The following is a 24,198-nucleotide window of genomic DNA, read 5'->3' as shown; positions in this document are numbered from 1 at the left end:
AAACTTCATGTGGGACAACTGAACAGTGGAGGACTTTCAAAGCGATTTTTCACAGTGCTCAGCAAAAGTATATACAGTGATGAGGAAGGACTGTAGAAAAAGACATAATCAGCCATGGATTTCTAAGGAAATAAAGGAGAACATCAAATTGAAAGAAAATGCATACAAAGTGGCAAAGATTGGTGGGAAACTAGAGGATTGGGACATTTTGACAGGTCAATAGAAAGCCACGAAAAAGCTATAAAGAAAAATAAGATGGATTATGAGAGTAAAGCAGCTCAGAATATAAAAACAGCAAAAGTTTCTACAAATATATAAAACAGTAAAGAGCGGCTAAAGTAAACGTTGATCCTTTACAGGGTGAGAAGGGGGATGTAATAACTGGAAATGAGGAAATGGCCGAGGCGTTGAATGGGTATTTTGTGTTGGTCGTCTTAGTGGAAGACACAAATAACATGCCAAAAATTGATGAAAGAAGGCGATGGCATGTGTGGACCTAGAAATGATCATTATCATGAAAGAGGTGGTGTTCGATAAACTAATGGGGCTAAAGGTAGATAAGTCTCCTGGCCCTGACGGAATGCATCCCAGGATACTAAAAAAAAGGCAAAGGAAATAACAAATGCACTATTGGTAATTTATCAAAATTCACTGGACTTGGGGGTGGTTCCTGCAGACTGGAAAACAGCAAATGTAACACCATTGTTTAAAAAAGGAGGTAGACAAAAGGCGGGTAACTATAGCCCAGTTAGCTTAACTTCTGTAGTAGGGAAAATGCTTGAATCTATCATCAAGGAAGAAATAACGAGACACCTGAATAGAAATTGTCCGATTGGAAAGATGCAGCGTGGGTTCATAAAGAGAGGTCATGTTTGACTAATTTAGTGTAATTCTTTGAGAACATTACATGCGCAGTGGACAACGGGGAACCTGTAGATCTGGATTTCCAGAAGACATTGACAAGGTGCTGTACCAAAGCTGCTACGTAAAATAAAGGTGCATGGTGTTATGAGTAATGTATTAAGATGGGTAGAGATTTGATTAACTAATAGAAACAGACATTGGGGGTAAATGGGTGTTTTCTGGTTGGCAGTCAGTGACTAGTGGTGTGTCTTCGGGATCAGAGTTGGGACCACAATTATTTACGATTTACAGATGATTTGGAGTTGGGGACCAAGTGTAATGTGTCAAAATTCACAGATGACACTAAGATGAGTGGCAAAGGAAAGTGTGCAGAAGACGCTGAAAGACTGCAAAGGGATATAGATAGTCTGAGTGGATGAGGATCTGGCAGATGTTGGTAAATGTGAAGTCATTCATTTTGGTAGGAATAATGGCAAAATGGACTATTATTTAAATAATAAAAAATTGCAGCATGCTGCTAGGCAGAGGGACCTGGATGACCTTGTGCATGAATCACAAAAAGTTGGTTTGCACGTGCAGCGGGTAATTAAGACGGCAAATGGAATTTTCTCCTTCATTGCTAGAGGGATGGAGTTTAAAAACAGCGAGGTTATGTTGCAACTGTAAATGGTGCTGGTGAGGCCACACCTCGAGTACTGTGTACAGTTTTGGTCTCCTGACTTGAGAAAGAGTGTATTGGCACTGGAGGGGGTGCAGAGGAGATTCACTAGGTTGATTCCGGAGTTGAGAGGGTTGGCTGAAGAGGAGAGACTGAGTATACTGGGGCTATATTCATTGGAATTCAGAAGAATGAGGGGAGATCTTATAGAAACAAAAGATTATGAAGGGAATAAACAAGATAGAAGCAGAAAAGTTGTTCCCATTGGCAGGTGAAACTAGAACTAGGGGGCATGGCCTCAAAATAAAGGGGAGCAGATTTAGGATTGTGTTGAGGAGGAACTTCTTCACACAAAGAGTTATGAATCTGTGGAATTCTCTGCCCAGTGAAGCAGTTGAGGCTACCTCATTTTTAAGGCAAGGGTAGATATATTTTTGAACGGTATAGGAAATTAAGGGTTATGGTGAGCGGGTGGGTTAGTGGAGTTGAGTGCACGAAAAGATCAGCCATGATCTTATTGAATGGTGGAGCAGGCTCGAGGGGCCAGATGGTCTACTCCTGTGCCCAGTTCTTATGTTCTTTAAATTCTTCTTACTTTCCATCAGGAGTTTCTGGATAGGTGGCAAGGAGATTTTTCTTTATCAGCTCAACACCTGCCTTGTTACCTGAACGGTTGTCTTTTGATTGCAGACTCAACTCAATTAACCTTGATTCTGTTTTTAATGTATGTCTCAAAAGTATCATTGGACCGTCATAGCCAACTTCATACTTCCTTCCATTCTCTTTTCACCTTCTGCTCTTGCATGGGTTTCTTCTCATTTTCTCTCTTCTTGTTCCCACCCCTCTCTACAGTGTGTGGGATCAGTGCTTTCAGCTGCTCATGAAGGATTTTTCTTTTAGGCTCACATTCATTATTTATTAATGACACAAGTAGGCCTACAATAACATTGCAATGAAGTGACTGTGAAAATCCTATAGTCGCCACACTCCGATGCCTGTTTGGCTGCACTGAGGGAGAATTTAGCATGGCCAATGCACCTAACCAGCACCTCTTTCAGACTGGGAGGAAACGGAAATAGCTAGATGTGCAAACACAGTCACCCAAGTCCGTAATTTAACCTGGGTCCCTGGTGCTGAGAGGCAGCAGAGCAACCCACCGTGCCACATTACATTGGGACTAATATGTGGAACAGTGGGTTATGTGGTGGTTCCTTGCTGTGCTCTGACACCTGGTTGTGTGTTGGTTTTGCAAACTATTGGGAAAGCAACTCCATTGACGCTAACTGGAGTGCTATGTTCTTTCAAATGGTAAAGTAATACTTTGTCTTTCATTGGAAACTAAATCCACAATCGAGTCGAAATACCCACATGGTGTGCCTAAAACCACTTTGAATCAAGTGTGTCTTACTGTGGGGGATTAGAGATGTGTGGCTTTGTGGCATGATGTTGATCTCCACCCAACTAATTACCATCTCGCTGAACCAATATGGATTACAGTAATTGGGATCATTGTAATCTAAACAGTTTACTTTTGTCATGTCAGTAAGAGAGGAAATCGCTGTCAGTGGTTGCAGATATTTTTTCTATTTTAATAATAGTTCAGGTGATGGCGGGAATAGTTTCATTGTTATCCTTTAGAACTACTATGTTACCTTTGACTCCTCTGTGAAGGGGTAAAAAAATCAGCCAGGATTTTACTTGTGACCTGAATGGAGATTATATACACCAGGTTGCTGGATAAGAGTAGAATTGGCTTAGCCGTGATGTCTCACCATGCTTCAAGGACATGCTGATGCTCACCTTGATTTCCTGCATTTAAAAAATAATTGCTGTGGTTGATGTTGCTCCTTGCTTACTGACTGAAGCTGTTACTTTATTTTTAAATTGCTAAAATGCTACTTAAAAGCAAAGTAAAAGAAAATGACCTACAATTTGCCCGTAGCTTCCAGAGCAATGATCAAAAAAAACCCCAGAAGATTTGCTGATCCGATGAGCTAAGCGGAAATCTGCAGCATAATTATAGAAAGGAATGATTCAAGATTGCAATCCAACCTCGGGGTTTGGATGACATCCTCTGAACCTCAAGCCTTGTATTCCTTTCTTGCTGTCTGTATGTTCTTTGAAATCCATTTGGTGATGTGAAGAATGGCTGAAATGTTTCCATTGATGATTCGGCTGTAAAATTGTAGTCGATGGAGCTTTTGTTGAGTTCTTTTGGATGTTGTTTTTGCTGAATTCGGGACCAAAAGTCTGGCAAGACCAGCTGTGACCAAATATGTGTTATTTTCACTCTGCATTAAATATTTATTGCCAGAAAATTTCAAGTTGTATCATCAAAATAATTCTTGAAGGAATAAATAAAATACTTAAAATGCTTGTAACTGTCGTTACAAAATATGATGCTGAATGAATTAGAAGAGCCTGTCAGGGTTGATGAATCTAACCTGCTGCATTTGGAATCGAGGTAATTCCAGCCCTGTGCACACAGTGCAAGCATACTTGCTAAAGGATACAAGACGAGGGAGAGGGAGAGAGAGCTCAAGTTGTGATAAATAAAATGTTGAATGTCACTGAGCAGTGTGGCAAGGTCAAGGAGAAAGCAGATATGCTGTTAGTGTGTATTGGTAGGTCAGTATGCTACAAAGCCAGGAATATTATTAGAAGGCTGTGTAAAGTCCTGCTGCAGTCACATTTGGAATATTATGTTTAGTTTTGAGGTCTTGTAGAAGGACCTGAGGAAAAAATCGAAATTATCTCCTATCTTCTATCTACTGGAATAGGCTGAAGAAACTTGGGCTTTATTCCATTGGGAGTCTCTGAAGATATTAATAGGATTTTTGAAATGGCAATAATAGACTTGTAATAGGGTGGGTAAGTTATTTAAGTGTGATCGGAGAATTGGTGATGGTGAATACAGAACTTTAGGTTTGATGCTGGAAAGTATTTACTTTTGCCAAGTGATTCTAGAGCAGGTTGATGGGGTATTTGTTGTATGGCTTCTCTGTGTACCTTCAAAAAGGAATTGCACTTGTTCCTGCGAGGGATGGTAAGTTATCGAAGGCGAGATTGTGGATAGCTGGTATTAGTAACGCTCAGTGGAGTGGTTCTGCTCTTTTGTGTAGTTATGCTGAAGAGTGGGGAGATGAACAATGTCTGATGTTCCATATGGGTAAAATCTCTAACAATGGTCGAGCAGTTTGTTACCACTACCTCTTTTTGTACACCAATTAAGTTTTGCTGTTGGATAGTAAAACAATGCACTTTGAACTGTCAGATGTATTTTGTTTGGGATAAATTTACCAATTTTTCCTGATTTTTTTTTTTAAGCAGTGGTGTTGAACATCAAAACCAAGTGTAACTTTCAGATGAAGCTGTGTTTAAGGCTGGGGGAGGGTGGTATTTGAATCAGGGAAGGCATAGATCATTCATTTTTGCGTTTTAAAGTTACAAAGTCTACTTCTGGAATGGAAACTGCCTATGTAAACTGATCACATTTTAATTGTACTCTCCTGTTAGAGGTGGTGTGGTGTGGCAGAAGTTCTGTATAGTGAAGGCCTAATTATATAGTTACAAGTTTACATAGATGGTTTCAATTATAAATTTGGATTGACGGTCCATGCACAGAAGTGTCTGTGAAAGATCCAACACTAAGTCTAAAATAATTATTTTTGAACTTTAAGTAAGGAATTATGTTTAAATTTTGATTTGATTTATTATTGCCACATATTGGGATACAGAGAAAAGGATTGTTTTCTTTGTGCTATACAGACAAAACATACCGATCAAAGAATACATAGGGGAGCAGGAAAGAAGATATGGTGGAATATAGTGTTAGAGGCACAGCTAAGGTGCAGAGAAAGATTAACTTAATATATGGTAGGCCCATCAAAAGCATGATGGCAGCAAGGAAGAAGCTGTTTTTGAGTCAGTTGAAACGTGTCCTCAGACTTTTGTATCTTTATCCCGATGGAAGAAAGTGGAAAACCGAATGTCCGGGGTGCATGGAGTCCTTAATTAATTATTTTGGCTTCTTTTCCAAGGTAGCAGGAAGTGTAGACAGAGTCAGTGGATGGGAGGCTCGTTTGCGTGATGGATTGGGCTACGTTTAAGAACATAAGAACATAAGAAATAGGAGCAGGAGTAGGCCATCTAGCCCTTCGAGCCTGCCCCGCCATTCAATAAGATCATGGCTGATCTGTTGTGGCTCAGTTCCACTTTCCCGCCCTCTCCCCATAACCCTTAATCCCCTCTCTTATCAAGAACCCATCAACCCGCTTCTTAAAAATATTTAGCGAGGCAGCCTCCACCACTTCAACGGGCAGAGAATTCCAGAGATTCACCACCCTTTGAGTGAAGAAGTTCCTCCTCAATTCTGTTCTAAACCGCCTCCCCTTTATCTTGAGGCTGTGCCCCCTAGTCCTACTGTCTTTTTTGAGCGGGAAGAGTCTCTCCACCTCTATCCTATCCATCCCATTCATCATCTTATACGTCTCAGTGAGATCTCCCCTCATTCTTCTAAACTCTAATGAGTACAAGCCTAGTTTATTCAGCCTCTCCTCATAGCTCAATCCCCTCAACTCCGGTATCAGCCTAGTAAACCTCCTCTGCACTCCCTCCAGGGCCAAAATATCCTTGCGCAGGTGCGGCGCCCAAAACTGCACACAGTACTCCAGCTGCGGCCTCACCAATGCCCTATACAGCTGCAGCAAGACCTCCCTACTTTTATATTCAATCCCCCTCGCTATGAAGGCCAGCATCCCATTTGCCTTCCTGACCACCTGCTGCACCTGCAAGCTGGGTTTTTGCGACTCATGCACAAGGACCCCGAGGTCCCTCTGCACCGTCGCCTGCTGCAGTTTTTCGCCACGTAAGTAATAGTCCTTCCTACCATTCTTCCTACCAAAGTGGACCACCTCACACTTGCCAACATTAAATTCCATTTGCCATTTCCTGGCCCATTCGCCCAGCCTATCTAGATCCTTCTGCAGACTCTCCACACCCTCCGCACAATTTGCCTTTCCCCCAGTCTTGGTGTCATCAGCAAATTTCGACACCCTGCACTCGGTTCCCTCCTCCAGATCATCTATATAAATGGTAAATAGCTGAGGCCCCAGCACCGACCCCTGGGGCACCCCACTAGTCACCAACCGCCAATCTGAATAGCACCCATTGACCCCCACTCTCTGCCTCCTATTTGACAACCAATCCTCTATCCACGCTAACACCCTACCCCCAACTCCATGTCCCCTGACCTTCTGCAATAACCTCTTGTGAGGTACCTTGTCAAACGCCTTCTGAAAATCCAGAAAGACCACATCCACCGGCTCTCCTCTATCCACTGCCCTAGACACATCCTCATAGAACTCCACTCTTTATAGTTTCTTGCTATGTTTGTCAGAGCAGAAGCCATACAAACTGTGACACATCCAGAAAGGATGCTTTCTATGGTGCACCTGTAAAAATTAGTGATAGTCGTAGCCGCCTTGTCTTTTTTCTTAATCAGGAATTAAAGCATTTTACACTCTAAGTGTGTGTAATGTCTTCTCTTCTACTTGTATACTTTATGCCTGTATATGCTAAAGGCTTCCATCAACTTTCAGTATTGGGGCTAATCAGTATTTTTAAGATGGTATTCCCAGGAATGAACGCACGTTTAATTTAGCTGTTTGTGTGGCAAGTTTTATGTCAAGTATTAGAAATTTGCATGTAGTGATCTTCAGAAACGCATCTAATTAGTTAAGCCACATAGATATGTTGTTACTGACAGTTACTGATGTCACGCAGCCCCAATATCCTGCAATTTTGATTCAGACACAAATTGCAATTTGAAGGTTTTGGTCCTTTTGTTTGCATTCTAATTGAATGAGATAGCTAGTTAAAGATTTACTTTGTAAACTTGAAAAGTCTTTTTAATCCTGTTTTCATACAGCAATCAATACTATCTTCATTCTGTTTTCTGCTATCCTCCCATTTCATCCTACCCCACCCTGTCCTGACTTGGATTGTGAAGTATCTGTGCATAAAGTCAAGCATGCTAAATACCCCCAAGTCCTTTTTAAATCCTCTTTTTTTTTAAAACCAGCATGGCTAGTTTACTAAATTGGTCATTTGGAGGCTTGGGTGTTGAGCAAGCATGTTACCGGTTTATATTTTTCTCCCTCCCTTGCCGCATCACTGAAACATTTTGTATTCATTAATGGAACAAGAGCATCTCTGAAAAGGCCAACATTTATTGCTAATCCCTAATTGTCCTTGAAGGTTGTGATGAGCCATCTTTTTGAACTGCTGCAGTCCATGTGGTGCAGGTGCAGGGAGGTGCATGTTTTTGACCCAGCAACAGTAAGGGTAAGGTAATATAGCTCCAAGTCAGGATGGTATGTGGCTTGGAGAAAACATGAAAGTTGTGGCATTCTCATGCACCTTGAGACCTTGCCTTTTGAGGTGGTAGTAGTCTCAGATTTGGAAGGTGCTATTAAAGGAGAATAGGTGAATTGCTGCAGAGCAGCTTGTAGATGGTACACACTGCAGCCATTATGCGCTGCTGGCAGAGACAGTGAATGTTGAAGCTAGTAGATGGGGAGCAAATGAAGTGAGCTGCTTTGTGCTGGATGGTGTTGAGCTGCTTGAACATTGTTGGATCTGCACTCAACCAGGCCAGTGAAGTTATTCCATCGCAGTCCAGAGTTGCGCCTTGTCAATGTTGACCAGGTGACCAAGCTTTGTGAATTCCCAGCTCCTTGTCTGCTGTTATAACCACAGTGTTTATGTGGTTGTTCCAGTTCAGTTTCTGGTCAATGGTACACACAGGATGTTGATGGTGGTGATTCAGTGATGATGATGCTGTTCAACGTTAGAGGGAAGATGGTTAAATTCTCTCCTGTTGGAGATGGTCATTGCCTGGCATGTGTGGTATGAATGTAAAATGTCACTGATCAACCCATACCCGAATGTTGCCCGGGTATGCAAGTGTTTTGCGGTATGCAAGTGTTGACTGCTTCGGTATCAAAGGAGTTGAAAATGGTATTGAACACTACAATCATCAGAACGTCCCATTTCTGAGTTATGGTGAAGGGGAGGTGTTAGACCGAGAACACTGCCCTGGGGACCTCCGATGGCTGAGATGATTGACTTGCAATGGCCGCAATTATCGTCCATGATTCCATGATGCATTCAATTCTTCTAATTGTCGGTAAATAGGAAGACTTTAACTCGAGGTCTCTTGTTTTCCCATTTTGGTATTTTTCATATGCAATCTAGAATGTTTACTTCCTCAGCCAGTAAACAATTGGGAAGGAATGGGGGTTGAAAGTTGTGCCACACTACATTATTTGTCCCATGATTGGCAATTATACAAAGTGGATGTCGTCAATATTGCTTGAAGTTTAGAATGGCTGGCAATGAAGTTGATTTAATGCTAATTGTGTAAAGCTTGAACCGTTTCTGCGACACTGCAAACTACCTGAAGTACTTTGATATAGAACTACATCTGGTTGTTGGATTCATAAATTGAAACAACAAGAATAAAATAGTTGCCGTCACGTGTATTTTGGGAAACTGCCAAATTGATTGGACAACGACAGCACTTTACCAGCACATACTGTGTTGATGTTGGGCAGTTTCTGGATAACATCTCACTCTTCTCTGATCAGCTTCTGATACAATTGAACTGTTAGGGTGAACCAGAGTGAAGGTTCCAACTGTAAGCTTGTTAACAAGGTTTTGACATGAATGATTAGGGATGAGCACAAATACTGGCCTTGCCAACAACACTCGTATCCCATGGAAGAATATGTTTTTAAAATTGTAAAGTTATAAATGGTGCCAATTGATAGAAGCCTTGAAATACCAAGGTATTTGCAGTAGTCCGCTCTCTCAAACTTCCTGAGGAACTTCTCAACACTTAATAGTTAAAGTATTCAGATTCACATTGCACAGCAGTGATTGTGGAGAGGCTTAGGAGAAGGGTGAAGTGCGTTATACATAGCTGTATCATAATGGCGACTCAACTTGCGATATGGTTACTGAGACCCTTGGGTTGTTATAAACTAACAAAGGAGGATTGCGGGAAATCCTGTCGTATGCGCACACTAAGTAATTGAATTTAATAATACCTCTTGGTTTTTGTTCGTCTAATTTTGCTAAAATTTTAAGTCTTGAAAAGCTTATCTGTTAATTAGAAGTTCAACCTCCATATGATTAAGGCGTTTATTGTTTGAAAAGTAAGACAATATGGGCCAAGAGATGTGATACTTTAATATGTCCAATTAAAATCTCAAAACTAATTGAGCACTTCTAGGTCTCACTGCAGAATACCCAGCCTTGAACCGTTCTTGTAGCCAAAGTATCTTTGTGGCTTGTCGAGTTAAACTTCTGATTAATCATCACCCCCAGGATGTTGATGGGCATTCAGCAATAGAAATCAAGGGAAGAGGCAGAGAATGGTATGAATATTACTTCCCATTTAGTAGTCCATGCTTGAATGTTGTACAGGTCTTGTAGCACTTGGAAATGGATTATGTTTATCTGAGATGTTGTGAATGGAACTGGCTACTCTGCAATCACCACTTGACGAATCAGTTGATAATGTTAGGTCCTAGGAGAAGGTGGTGTTATAGTGATGATGTCACTGGAGTATTATTGTACAGGTCCAGGCTAATGCTCTGGGGGACACAGGATCAAATCCTGTGGAGTGGCATTGTGGTACAGTGGTTAGCACTGCTGCCTCAGTGCCAGGGACCCAGGTTTAATTCCGCCCTTGAGCGACTGTGGAGTTTGCACATCTCCCGTGTCTGCAAGGGTTTCCTCCAGGAGCTCCAGTTTTCTCCCACAGTCCAATGATGTGCTGGTTAGGTTGATTGGCCAGAGTAAATTGCCTTTAGTGGCAGTGAGATCAGGAGGATAAGTATGTGGGGTTATGAGGATAGGACCTGGGTGGGTTTGTTATCAGTGCAGGCTCAATGGAGCAGATGGTCTCCTTCTGCACTGTAGGTTCGATAACAGCTGGTGAAATTTAAGTTCAGTCAATAAAGCATCCAGAATTGAAAGCTAGTTGCAGTAATTGTTGTAAAATCTCATTTGGTGCACTCATGTTCTTTAATGACGGACATCTGCCATCCCTACCTGGTCTGGCCTACATGTGACTCCAAATCCACAAAAATGAGGTTGACGTTTGATTGTCCTCTGAAAAAGCTAAATAAACCACTCAATTTGATGACAATTAGGGATGGGCAACAACATGTACCTTGTCTAGTAGTGTCTACATTCCATGAAAAAATAAATAGAACCACTTCTCTAAGGAGCTCCTGCAGCGATGTTTTGGGACTGCAATGACTGGCCTTCAACAATTGCTACCATCTTTTTATGTGCTTGTTGTGACTAACCAGTCTAGAACCTGCCCCGATACACATTGACTTCAATTTTGTGAAGGTTCCTTGATTCTGTACTTGGGTCAAATGCTGCCATGATATCAAGAGAAGTCACTTTGGTCTCACCTCTGGAATTTTTTTCTTTTATCCATGTTCTTATTTGGAAGGTGCCAAGACATCTGTTATCTGAACACATGGAAGACCCTCTGTTGAATGCTACAACTGTAAGATGATACCTCTGAATGAGGCCTCCTTCAATACTGCATTAAAGTCAAACTGAATAGTTAGCATTGCTGCCTCAGCCTCAGGGCACCAAGTTCGATTGCAGTCTTGGATGATTGTGTGGAGTCTACATGTTCCCCCCGTGTCTGTGTAGGTTTCTTCTGGATGTTCCGGTTTTCTCCTACAGTCCAAAGATATGCAGGTTAGATGGATTGGCCATACTAAATTGCTGCTTTAATGTCCAAAAATATGTAGGCTAGTTGGATTAAACAAGGCAAATACTCGGAATTAGGGGGATAGAGTGGAAGGGAGGGCCTGGGTGGGATGCTGTTTTGGAGACTCAGTGTAGACTTGATAGGTGGGATGGCCTCTTTCTGAACTGTAAGGATTCTATGATTCTAAATTATACGCTCAAATTCTCGAACAATGATTGGAATAACAGGCATCTGACTCAGAGGCAAGAACAATGTCGAGGTTTGCAAGTATCACAGGCCAAGATGATGCATATGCTGCACCTAATTTCATTTCCTCATATGATGATTTTCAAGTTGGTACTTAAATCTTTGAGAGAATGTAACGCTTCTTCAGCAAAAGCTTGCCATGATACCATGCCTTCAAATTCCACATTGGTTAATCTGATGAAGGAGCAGTGCTCCAAAAGCTTGTGATTCCAAATAAACTTGGACTTTAATCTGGTGTTGTGAGACTTATTACTGTGCCCACCCCAATCCAGCACCGGCATCTCCAACTCATGGCTTAATCTGAGGCACCTATTTAAATGTGTAACCAAAATTCCAGTTGAAAAGGCTGACCCCATTACAATATGGCTGCATATAGTGCCACTCCTATTCTCAGCCAGGATTTGGTAATTCCCTTATCAAACTCTGCTGCTGAGAGTGACTAGTATGATGTAACTAGCCTAGGCCCGGCATCTTGTCAGTGAAATGACTGTGCTGCAGTTTTGGCCAGGAGTGCTATTTGCTGTAGTTCAGAGACACCAGTCATCACTGTAGTGTGCTGTTTGAACAAACTATTTGCTGAATACATAGACTTTGCTAGGTCCTGTCCCACCTCCAATTCATTGGCTGACACCATGTCAGTAGATGCTCTTGGATCTGACTTCTCTGCGTGATAAGTGTCATCAGACTTTTGTCTGAAACTTTTAATATTTTTTACGTCTCAGCTACTCCAAAAATAATTGGCTTTTAAACAATTTTGCATCATGATTTTTCCATTTTGTCTTTTAAACCAGCGGGTGAATATTGCAAGTTTAGTCTTATTGAAGTAAAGGTTGAATTTGGAAGATTGTCTCAATTACTGTAAATGAAGCTTCAGATCTAATCTAACGGTAATAGATAAATAAGTTGAATGAATCATTAAACTGTCCAGTGGCCTGTATTGAAGCATTGCAGAATTTGAGAGATGACTGTTGGGGTAAACCTTTAGACATTTTTCTCCTAATATTTACTGCCTGACTCTATCTGAAAATGATGTGGAGACGCCGGCGTTGGACTGGGGTAAACACAGTAAGAAGTCTCTCAACACCAGGTTAAAGTCCAACCAATTTATTTGATAGTAAACTCACAAGCTGTGAAACTTCTTACTCTGTCCGAAACTACAGCTTGCATCTGCCACTGAAATAGTGATACTTTGAAGTGTATTCCTATTTCGTTCACCACCCCCCCACCCCTCCCAAACTCGTCTAGAGCCTCAAAATCACAAAAGAATCTCAGAATTGTTACATCATGAAGGATGACTGTTTGGTCCAGTTCTCTGAATTAGCATTTCATGTGATGTCAGTCGATTGCGGTCTTGGGTGACTGTGTCTGTGTGGAGTCTGTACGTTCTCCCTGTGTCTGCGTGGATTTCCTCTGGGTTCTCTGGTTTCCTCCCAGAGTCCCCCACCTTCTCCTGTCACCCTGTACAATCTTCCTTTTCAGAAAATCCAAATTCATTTTGAATGCCTCAATTGAACTGGCCACCACCACAATCTCTGGCACTGCATTCCAGATTCTAACTTGCTACGTAAAGAAGCTTTCCTTGTGTTGCATTGCTGCCTTTGCCATTTCCTTAAATCTGTGAACGAAGCCCAGTCCATCATACAAACCAGCCTCCCATATATTGACTCTCTACACTTCTGGCTGCCTCGGAAAAGCATCCAGCATAACTAAGGACCCCACGCACCCCGGACATTCTCTCTTTCACCTTCTTCTGTTAGGAAAAAGATATAAAAGTCTGAGGTCACTTATCAACCGACTCAAGAACAGCTTCTTCCCTGCTGCCATCAGGCACTAAGTTGATCTTTTTCTACACCCTAGCTATGACTGCAGCACTACATTTTGCACACTCTCCTTTTCTTCTCTATGAACAGTATGCTTTGTATTGGTGTGCAAGAAACAGTACCTTTCACTGTATCCCAATACATGTGACAATAAGTCAAATTAAAAAAAAATTAAATCTGTGCCCCCTTGTTCTTGATCCTTTCACAAGTGGGAACAGCTTCTCCTAATTTACTGTGTCCAGACCCCTCAAGATTTCGAATGCTGTTATCAAATCTCCTGCCAGCCTTCTCCAAGGCAAACAGTTCTTGCTTTTTTGCATTATCTACACTTCAGGTTTTGTTTTGTGACATGTCCTGAAGCTCATAAGAACATAAGAAATAGGAGCAGGAGTAGGCCATCTAGCCCTTCGAGCCTGCCCCGCCATTCAATAAGATCATGGCTGATCTGTTGTGGCTCAGTTCCACTTTCCCGCCCTCTCCCCATAACCCTTAATCCCCTCTCTTATCAAGAACCCATCAACCCGTTTCTTAAAAATATTTAGCGAGGCAGCCTCCACCACTTCAACGGGCAGAGAATTCCAGAGATTCACCACCCTTTGAGTGAAGAAGTTCCTCCTCAACTCCGTTCTAAACCGCCTCCCCTTTATCTTGAGGCTGTGCCCCCTAGTCCTACTGTCTTTTTTGAGCGGGAAGAGTCTCTCCACCTCTATCCTATCCATCCCATTCATCATCTTATACGTCTCAATGAGATCTCCCCTCATTCTTCTAAACTCTAACGAGTACAAACCTAGTTTATTCAGCCTCTCCTCATAGCTCAATCCCCTCAACTCCGGTATCAGCCTAGTAAACCTCCTCTGCACTCCCTCCAGGGCCAAAATATCCTTGCGCAGGTGCGGCGCCCAAAACTGCACACAGTACTCCAGCTGCGGCCTCACCAATGCCCTATACAGCTGCAGCAAGACCTCCCTACTTTTATATTCAATCCCCCTCGCTATGAAGGCCAGCATCCCATTTGCCTTCCTGACCACCTGCTGCACCTGCAAGCTGGGTTTTTGCGACTCATGCACAAGGACCCCGAGGTCCCTCTGCACCGTCGCCTGCTGCAGTTTTTCGCCACGTAAGTAATAGTCCTTCCTACCATTCTTCCTACCAAAGTGGACCACCTCACACTTGCCAACATTAAATTCCATTTGCCATTTCCTGGCCCATTCGCCCAGCCTATCTAGATCCTTCTGCAGACTCTCCACACCCTCCGCACAATTTGCCTTTCCCCCAATCTTGGTGTCATCAGCAAATTTCGACACCCTGCACTCGGTTCCCTCCTCCAGATCATCTATATAAATGGTAAATAGCTGAGGCCCCAGCACCGACCCCTGGGGCACCCCACTAGTCACCAACCGCCAATCCGAATAGCACCCATTGACCCCCACTCTCTGCCTCCTATTTGACAACCAATCCTCTATCCACGCTAACACCCTACCCCCAACTCCATGTCCCCTGACCTTCTGCAATAACCTCTTGTGAGGTACCTTGTCAAACGCCTTCTGAAAATCCAGAAAGACCACATCCACCGGCTCTCCTCTATCCACTGCCCTAGACACATCCTCATAGAACTCCAGTAAATTTGTCAGACACGACTTCCCTTTAATGAAACCGTGTTGCGTCCGCCCTATCAAGCAATTCCCTTCAAGATGCTCCTAGCTCTTCTACTTTCAGTTATTACAGAAAGGTAGTGAATCAGATTTTGTTTTGATGACGAGATATAAAAACAAACATTTAACTAATTGCTGCTTCTCATCTATACTGGTGGATACCCAATCAAGATATTGTGCTTTGCTATTTGTATGCATAAGTCAGAACAAGGGAATAATTTTAGTTGCATGTTTCATTTCATAGAATCCCTGCAGTACAGAGGATGTCACTTGGTTGATCATAGAATCCCTACAGTACAGAGGATGCCATCACGTCTGCACCAACTCTTTGACAGAGTATCTCACCCAGACCCACACCCCACATCCCGCTCCATCTCCACAACCCCACACATCTACCATGGCTAATTCATCTAACTATCCTGGGAAACTACGGGGCAGTTTAGCATGGGCAGTCCACCCAAACTGCACATGATCAGGAATAGTCAGCATGGATTTGTCAAGGGCAGGTCGTGCCTTACAAGCCTAGTTGAGTTCTTCGATAATGTGACTGAACACATTGACGAAGGAAGTGCCGTGGACGTAGTGTACATGGACTTCAGCAAGGCGTTTGATAAGGTCCCCCATGCAAGACTTCTTGAGAAGGTGAGAGGGCATGGGATCCAAGGGCCTTTGGCCTTGTGGATCCAAAATTGGCTTGCCTGCAGAAGGCAGAGAGTGGTTGTGGATGGGGCTTTTTCTGAATGGAGGTCAGTCACCAGCGGTGTGCCTCAAGGATCTGTTCTGGGACCCTTGTTGTTTGTCATTTTCATAAATGACCTGGATGAGGAAGTGGAGGGATGGGTAAGTAAGTTCGCTGATGACACTAAGGTCGGTGGTGTTGTGGATGGTCTGGAAGGATGGCAAAAGTTGCAGCAGGACATAGATAGGATGCAGGACTGGGCGGAGAAGTGGCAGATGGACTTCAACGCGGATAAATGTGTAGTCGTCCATTTTGGCAGAACCAACGGGATGAACGAGTACACTATCAAGGGCAGAAGTCTGAGTAGTGTTGAAGAGCAGAAGGATCTAGGGGTCCGGGTCCACAGGACTCTTAAATCGGCCTCGCAGGTGGAGGAGGTGGTCAAGAAGGCGTATGGTGTACTGGCCTTCATTAATCGAGGGATTGAGTTTAGGAGTCGGGAGGTAATGCTGCAACTTTATAAGACCCTTGTCAGGCCTCATTTAGAGCATTGTGCGCAGTTCTGGTCGCCTCACTATAGGAAAGATGTAGAAGCTATTGAGAGGGTACAGAGGAGATTTACAAGGATGTTGCCTGGACTGGGAGGCATGCCTTATGAAGTTAGGTTGAGGGAGCTGGGACTCTTTTCCCTGGAGAGACGAAGGTTGAGAGGCGACCTGATAGAGGTTTACAAAAAGTTGAGAGGAATAGATAGGGTGGACTCTCGGAGGCTATTTCCCCGGGTTGAAATGGTTGCTACGAGAGGACACAGATTTAAGGTGCAAGGAGGGAAGTTCAGAAGTGATGTTAGGGGTAAGTTTTTCACTCAGAGGGTGGTGAGTGAATGGAATCGGCTGCCGTCAGTGGTGGTGGAGGCGAACTCGCTGGGGTCTTTTAAAAGACTTCTGGATGAGTATATGGGGTTTAATGAGATTGAGGGTTATAGATAGGTCTGTAGGTTGGTAGGTGTTGATGTGATCGGCGCAACTCGTGGGCCGAAGGGCCTGTTTGTGCTGTAGTGTTCTATGTTCTATCTTTGGACTATAGGAGGAAACCTAGAAGGGTGGCACAGTAGCACAGTGGTTAACACTGCTGCTTCACAGCTTCAGGACCTTGGTTCGATTCCCGGCTCGGGTCACTGTCTGTGTGGAGTTTGCACATTCTCCTCGTGTCTGCGTGGGTTTCCTCTGGGTGCTCTGGTTTCCTCCCACAGTCCAAAGATGTGCGGGTTAGGTTGATTGGTCATGTTAAAATTGCCCCTTAGTGTACTAGGATGCTTAGGTTAGAGGGATTGGCAGGTAAAATATGTAGGGATTTGGGGGTAGGGCCTGGGTGGGATTGTGGTCGGTGCAGACTCGATGGGCCGATGGGCCTCTTTTTGCACTGTAGGGTTCTATTCTAAGCATGCAGAAGAAACCCACACAACCACTTGGTGTTGTTGTCTTGTAACTATAAGAGTGAAGCTCGGCCATTTATTAATGTCAGTAGACCAGGGACGTTAACTTGCTTCTATGGACTCTTAACCTAAGACGTAGTGCTAAATTGCTGTAGCCTTTAACAATATTACATAGCACGTGCAGTGGCATAGCTGTAAGCAAAGTAAAGATGAGAATATTTGCGATCAAACGCTGCCTTCAGTGTCCCTTACAACAAGATTATATTCTTAGTTTATTCTTGATAAATGACCCATTGGGCGACAGACAAAATTTTGCATCTCTCTTTAAATAGTAAAAATATAGTGCAGGAAGTGCCCAACTGGTCCATGATCCAAAGAGAGAAGAAAACTAGTTGATGTACTGTGTGTAGGCTATTCCTCACATCTGGAAGCAATTAAAAAAAACTATTCTTTTGGGGGCTGGGGAACAGGCGAGTGGAGTGAAAGCCTTGTTCATTCTGGGCCGTTGACTGCTCAGAGGCAGGTAATGAGTTAAACGGATTTAACTGTTTGCATTACCTTTTTGTGACTGGAGTCATTTTTTTGAGCATGTGCTGCTTGTTAAGATTGGCAGATCTGCTACAGCACTATCATTTCCTGAAACACTGGCTTCGTGCAACCATCTGCATAACAAATGCCATGAGGCACTCTGGCTGAGAACCACATTTAGCACTTAATGCAAATCCCATTCAATTTAGCAGAAAGAACAGGCATTGACCAGTAATGGAGATGGATGACGAAAGGAACGGTCGATTGGAGCAAAGTATCAAGACGCAGATGTTTCGGGATGGAATTCTTGGCAATCTTGGGGAAAAGTATGTTCACTAATATCAGAATACTCTGGTATTTCACAATGCCGGTGAATGATTAAAGATTTAAACTTGTCCTTTTTTTTTCAAATCTACTCTCTAAGATCTTGATTTCTCGCACTCTGGTATCTCTCCCAAGTGGCCATTATTCACTTAGTGAATGCTGGCACACAATTCTACAAAGAGAGCGTCAGTGCAGATTCTGTTCCTTTGTCTAAATAATGACAGCAGAGGGTCATTAGATTGTTTGTTTTTCCTTTGCTCTGTAATTCAGAAGCATTGGGTCTCATTTGTATGTTGTTCGGGATTTACTTGGTAAACTCATTGAACCTTTTGGACAAGGTAGTTTTTAACTTTCGATCTGGAATTCCATAGAAACAACTCTAGGTGGATTTTTAGTTTGTTGGGGAAGGTGGAGGAAGAAGAAATGTGCACACATAACTACCTCTTCCGCTGTGTGCACCTTTTCTCTTTACCTTCTAGTATTTCCTGCATGATACCTACCAGTTAGCTGATAAGTGTAATTCATGGAACCTAGATTGCTTGATACACTCTTGGAGATGTAATGATGGATGGTCTATGAGAAAATACAAAGTTTAAGGATTGAGAGAAGGGCCCATAACTTCCTGGTTTCCCAGTGTTTCATGGGGGAGGGTCTATCCCAGTGATACACTGGGAAATCCCTCCGCGAAGCTCCCATGTAAGGGATTACCCGGCAATTGTCCAGGAGCACTAACTTCCACTGGATAATTGTGCTGTGCTGGGAACTTTCCGACAATGTGATTTTAAATTGTCAACTTTGGATGGTTCAACCAATTTCACCCTGATAGTTACTCTGGAAGAATTAGGAGGGAAAAGAAAACACTTCTAAATCCGGAGTAACTATTTCAGAAAAGAACCAGATTGTCCCTACATGGGACAACCTGCACACCCATGTTTCTGCGGGGGTGGGGAGGGGGGGGCATTCTGCCCTCACGTTTGCAACCCCCCCTCCAAAAAAAATCGCACATCATCCCAACCAAGCACACACCCCGACCTCATCCCCACCAATGCAATCCCCTCCCCCTTCGGCTGGTGCTGTAATGTGAGGGCATGTGTATCTTCTCTGTGCTGGTGCAGCTGAGGGCATGCTTGACTGTTTCTGTCTCACTCAACCTGAGTGAGGAAGATTGGGCAAGGCTGGGGTTTTGGAATTTCAATATGGGTAAATCCATCCAGAGTGGCAATTGGCTGAAGATTCCAAGGAAGTTACGGGTCAAAGTGTTGGAAACAAAGTTGATACCTCTGCTATTGATCAGATTGTCAGTCGTTATGAGTGGTTGATATTTTGAAGCTTGATCATCATTGCAGCCGTTAGAGGGTTAATCTTTCTGTGCTTCCATGCCAGTTTTGAAATGAAATTCGCCGAGCAAAATTCAGTTCATGGTCTTCTGTGGTGCAATCCTTAGCATCATACATAACTGGATTTCTGCACACAAGGAAAATGGTTGGACTATGACCTCTAAAGAATTCACTGTATGCAAGTCAAACAATGTGTCCACTGTTCAGTGGGCAGTACATTTTAACATCAGTTTCAACAAGTTGAATGCTGTGTGTACGAGTTTCCTGTATCCGTCTGAATAGCTTGTTGAAATCTGGCCTGGAAATATGACCAAAGAGAGTCACGATGTGGAAAAGAATGAATTGTATTTGGAGGTCAGAGTTGCATTTGACTTCTGTACTCTGGAGTCAAATGTGTAGATTGCAAATAAACTCAATACCAATGTATTTTAGTTTGACCTTTTTAAGGTATTGCAATATTGCTGTGTAATATTTTCTTGAATAATCCAGAAAATTTGTCTGAATTTAATTGTAATAAAACTGAGTTACAAAGTGGTTTTTGGAACACATACTATTTTGTAGTTTTTAGTGGGGAGACAGTAATGTAAAGGTATTGTCGTTGGATTAGTAATTCAAAGACCCAGGTTATACTAAGGGTACATGGATTCAAATCCTATCATGACGACTGGTGGGATGTAAATGCAGTCAATCTGGAATATGAAGGTGGGGTGGTACAGTGGCACGGTGGTTAGCTACTGCTTCACAATGCCAGGGACTTGGGTTTGATTCCAAGCTTTGGTGACTGTGTGTGGAGTTTGCATGTTTCCTGCTGTCTGTGTGGGTTTCCTCAAGGTGAGGTTAGGTGCATTGGCCATATTAAACTCTCCCTCCGTATTACCCGAACTGGCGCCGGAATGTGGCGACAAGGGGATTTTTCACAGTAACTTCATTGCAGTGTTAATGTAAGCCTACTTGTGACACGAATAAATAAACCTTAAAAATTTAAAGCTAGTACTGGGAACGGTGACCTAGCCGAAGGTGGGGATGAGGGGGAAAGCATCAGAGGTCGTGCGGATGAGGTTGGGATGATGTGCAATTCCTTACAAAAAACCCAGCTACGTCACTAATGTCCTTTAGAAAAGAAAATGTGCCATCCTTACCAGTCTGACCTACATTTTACTGAGTCACTCGGGTCAGTGGCAATTAGAGATGGGCAATAAATGCCAACCTTGCTCAAAATGTCTAGTTCCCATAGACTAATAAAGAAAATAAGGTATTGGGTGTGTTTTGTAATGTCCCGGCCAATATTCAATCCTCAATCAACATAGCAAAAAGAAAACAGATTGCCTGACCATTATCACATTGCTGTGTGCATATTTGCTGCTGCATTTCCAAAATTTCAAGTGTCTACACTTCAGAAAGTACTTTATTTGCTGTGCCTTTCTTTCAGACGTTTGGTGATGATGAAATAAAGGATAGTAATGATGATTGTGGCAATATTTTTAAACTTTTGATCCTCTGTTTCAGAATCAAGAGCTTTTGCATTGAGCATTCAAGCTTATTGAACTTGGTGTTAATGCATTACCTTCTTACTGGAGCATTGTATCAGCTGTATTTACTGGATCAGCCATTTGAAGCACCCCATGTTTGGTACACCTGATTTCTGTGCTTGGGTTGGAGTGTGTGTGTAGTGGTGGAGTTAATGTATGGGAGAGGAGTGCAGTGGAGGTGGGGGGGAAATAGCGGAGGATTCTTTCGGGAATTTTAGCGTGGAGGGTTGAGTGTATGTTGCTGTGTATGTGAGTGGTTGGTGTTTGTGTGCAAGCATGTGTCGTGTATGGTGTATCTGAATTGGCAGTGTGTATATAGTAATCGAGTACAAATGCTTTGGGGCAGTTTTTGTACCTTGTGAAGGTTTGTACACCTGACAATTTCGTGTTATGAAATAAGCAAAAGTCTGAGGACCAGATTTACAGAATTCAATTATATTATGCGGATGTGAAATAACAATTTATATCAGTGACAAAAGTTTCAGATGCTTGCCAAGTTGGCTTTCAGTATTCTCAACTGGTAACTCGATGTTTTCTGACTGTTTGTTTAGTAAAGTAGAAAGTTTGATTTTCATCATGATCTGTGATGAAAAATCATCATGGTCGTGTCTTGGAAAATGAACACATAAGCTTTGACAACTGCAAATTGAGGAAAATAACTCACCAATGGCAGTAAAAACAGAATGGAGAACCTTTTTACTCGACTACTAGATTTAAGTAGCTGTGATCTAAATTTTCCTGTGTTTTAGTTCTTCACTGTTTTTGAAAAAAATAGCAATTTTGAAGCATACAGTAAAACTATTTTACAGTATTTTCATCTATCTATTTTTTCCCCTTGTCCATCTCCTCTCCAAAATATAGCCTTGTTTCACGATCAATGATGTGCCGTTGAATACTTAAGTTTATAGTAAATTTGAGGTCTTTTCTAAGGAAAGAACAAAATTTCTACCATGAGAGACAGAAAATATTACTGATTGAAATAACACATTCACCTCTTGAGACGGACTTCCCCATAATTTATTGCTTTTTTTGTTTAAGCATCCTAACTCACTGGATCATAATTCTATACTTGGCTGGTAGTCAGGGATTTGGAGCCTAGTAACTGCTTCTATGTATTTCGCATTGCAGATCAGCGGAGCCAGTATGCTTGTCTGTGGAGTGATTGATGTCAGGCTTGGTTTTGGCTAGTTAAATGCAGATCTGGCCAAACATAAGTGGACAGATTGTGAGCCAATGAGAAAAGACCAATCCATTACCTTTATCTTGTCAAAAGATAATACACCTAATGAGTCTGAGTTTTATTTGAAATGTGTAACTTTATCATGCGGCATAGGGGTTAGCGTTGCTGGCTCACAGTGCCAGCGACCCAAGTTCGATTCCCGGCTTGGGTCGCTGTCTGCGCGCAGTTTGCACGTTCTCCCCATATTTGCATGGTTTCCTCCGAGTGGTCTGCTTTCCTCCCACAGACCAAAGATGTGCTGGTTAGGGGCATTGGTCGTGCTAAATTCTCCCTCTATGTACCCGAACAGGGTGTGGCAACTAGGGGATTGTCGCAGTATCTTCATTGTGGTGTTAATGTAAGCCTACTTGTGACTAATAAATAAACTACTTTTATTATGGGATCGCTATTCAAAGTGCCATTTGAGGAGGAGGATGTTGCTTGCTTGTCTAATGTTCACATATGTGAAGTAGGGTCATTGGAAGGCTACTTATTTCCTTCATCTGCCCCAGTTAGCCCCACCCTCATTTCAATGAACCAATTTAACTGAAGCTAGGATCAACCAATTTGATTGGAAACCGTAGCCTTTTTGATAATCATGGTTCAGGAATTGTCATGAGAAGTTGAGCTGTTGGTCTTGACTTTTCTGCATGGTGTAATTTTTACAGTGGGTAATGGTGCTAAAAGAGTTTTCTGAATATCTCAGCAGATGTTGAATTTTGAAAAACGCAGGAGGAAAAAAGTGGCTTTTTATTTGGGCATGAAGTAACATTAAAGCAGTTTTGAAAACTTGTATATGCAAAAATATCATCTCTGAACCAGTTTAAAATAAAGCATTGTCTATTTAAGACAGGTGAGGGCATTTACTTTCCAGTGAGGGTTGAGAGTCTTTGGAGCTCTCTCACTCCAATGGTGGTAGAAGCAGAGTCTCTGGATTTCTAAGGAGGAAGTAGATAAATTCTTGATTAGCAAGGGAGTGAAATGTTATCAGGGATGGGCAAAAATATAGAGTTGAATTTAAGGTCAGATCAGCTATGATATTGAATGGCTTGGGGGGCCAATTGGCTGACTCCTAATTCATGTTCATATGAACCAAGAGCATGCAAAGCTTTTAAATGTACTTTATCTCCCGTGTGACATTTTATTTCAAGACAATGAAGTGACAATTTGTTTTTTTTCCTTCCCCAGCTTCCAATTAAAGGCGGGCAGCAGAACACACACTCCAAAGTTAGCACCGAACACAACAAGGAATGTCTCATCAATATTTCCAAGTACAAGTTTTCCTTGGTCATAAGCGGTCTCACCACTATCTTGAAAAATGTAAATAACATGGTAAGTTTTCTGTTGAAACATGGGGGAGGGGGATTATTTCAGCAAAAGTTGGAAGCAATTTAGGGTGGATTTGTAGAATTGATAATTTTCCATTCCCACACTTCCACATGTGAGGATGAGATGGTATCAGAGTTTGGAGATGGTTTGGTTGATTGTATGATGCTTGGAGTTTTTGATTTCAGCTTTGCTATTGTGACAATTGACTAATTGAAATGAGGGACTTGTCCGTTGGGGTAGGTCAAATATTTGGGTTGTTGCTGCAGTCTTTCTGGGGACATGTGATCAAATAGTGTTAACAGGACCTTTGGAGTAACACAACCATTCTTGCCTCTTGTGGAATCAAGAAAAAGATTTGGCCATTTCAGTTTTCCAGTTTCTCTCTCTCAGGATAAAAACATTAATTAGGATTCTGAAATATATCCCTTGCTCAGTCTGCACTTGACAACTTGATGAGACTGAGCTAGAAAGAGGCCATGGTTCATATTGGCAGCTTGCCATTAAGAAAAACCTGATAATGTTAGCTGACAGTAGAGTGTAAACTCTTGCATCCTCCACTGCAACTTACCAGTAGGCATTTTTACATTGTAACTCAGTGCATTTTAGCTCCTGGGAAAATGATGCCAAAATTACTTCCTTGTGCTCTCCAGTTTTTACAATTGAAGTCTGTTGCTCAGCTCCTACAGACTAATAGAATCATTTAATCAGTTCCTTCCTTTATCTGTTCTGCTTAGGCTATTATGGTGCACAGGATATAAAGACCATTAACTGCTCAC

The 24,198-nt window shown here is 42.4% G+C and overlaps 1 protein-coding gene across 15 annotated transcripts in view; it reads left to right on the top strand.

Annotated features, from left to right (window-relative positions):
- LOC145357267 (neurofibromin) overlaps nucleotides 1-24,198 on the top strand; it is a 324,662-nt gene that overhangs the window by 16,843 nt on the left and 283,621 nt on the right. For all 15 annotated transcript variants that reach the window (XR_013889280.1, XM_080210466.1, XM_080210464.1 and 12 more), the window contains exon 2: nucleotides 23,282-23,425. Coding sequence is in view for 14 of the 15 variants with exons in the window: in XM_080210466.1 (XP_080066592.1) it covers nucleotides 23,282-23,425 (144 nt within the window). In the remaining variant the exon portion in view is untranslated. The remainder of the gene's footprint in view (nucleotides 1-23,281; nucleotides 23,426-24,198) is intronic.

The sequence above is a fragment of the Carcharhinus amblyrhynchos genome, chromosome 23 (genome assembly GCF_965287045.1).
Source record: "Carcharhinus amblyrhynchos chromosome 23, sCarAmb.v2.hapA, whole genome shotgun sequence".
In the NCBI taxonomy this organism is placed as follows: Eukaryota; Metazoa; Chordata; class Chondrichthyes; order Carcharhiniformes; family Carcharhinidae; genus Carcharhinus; species Carcharhinus amblyrhynchos.
Note: the sequence above shows the minus strand (reverse complement) of the source record. Positions and strands in the feature narration are given on the sequence as shown.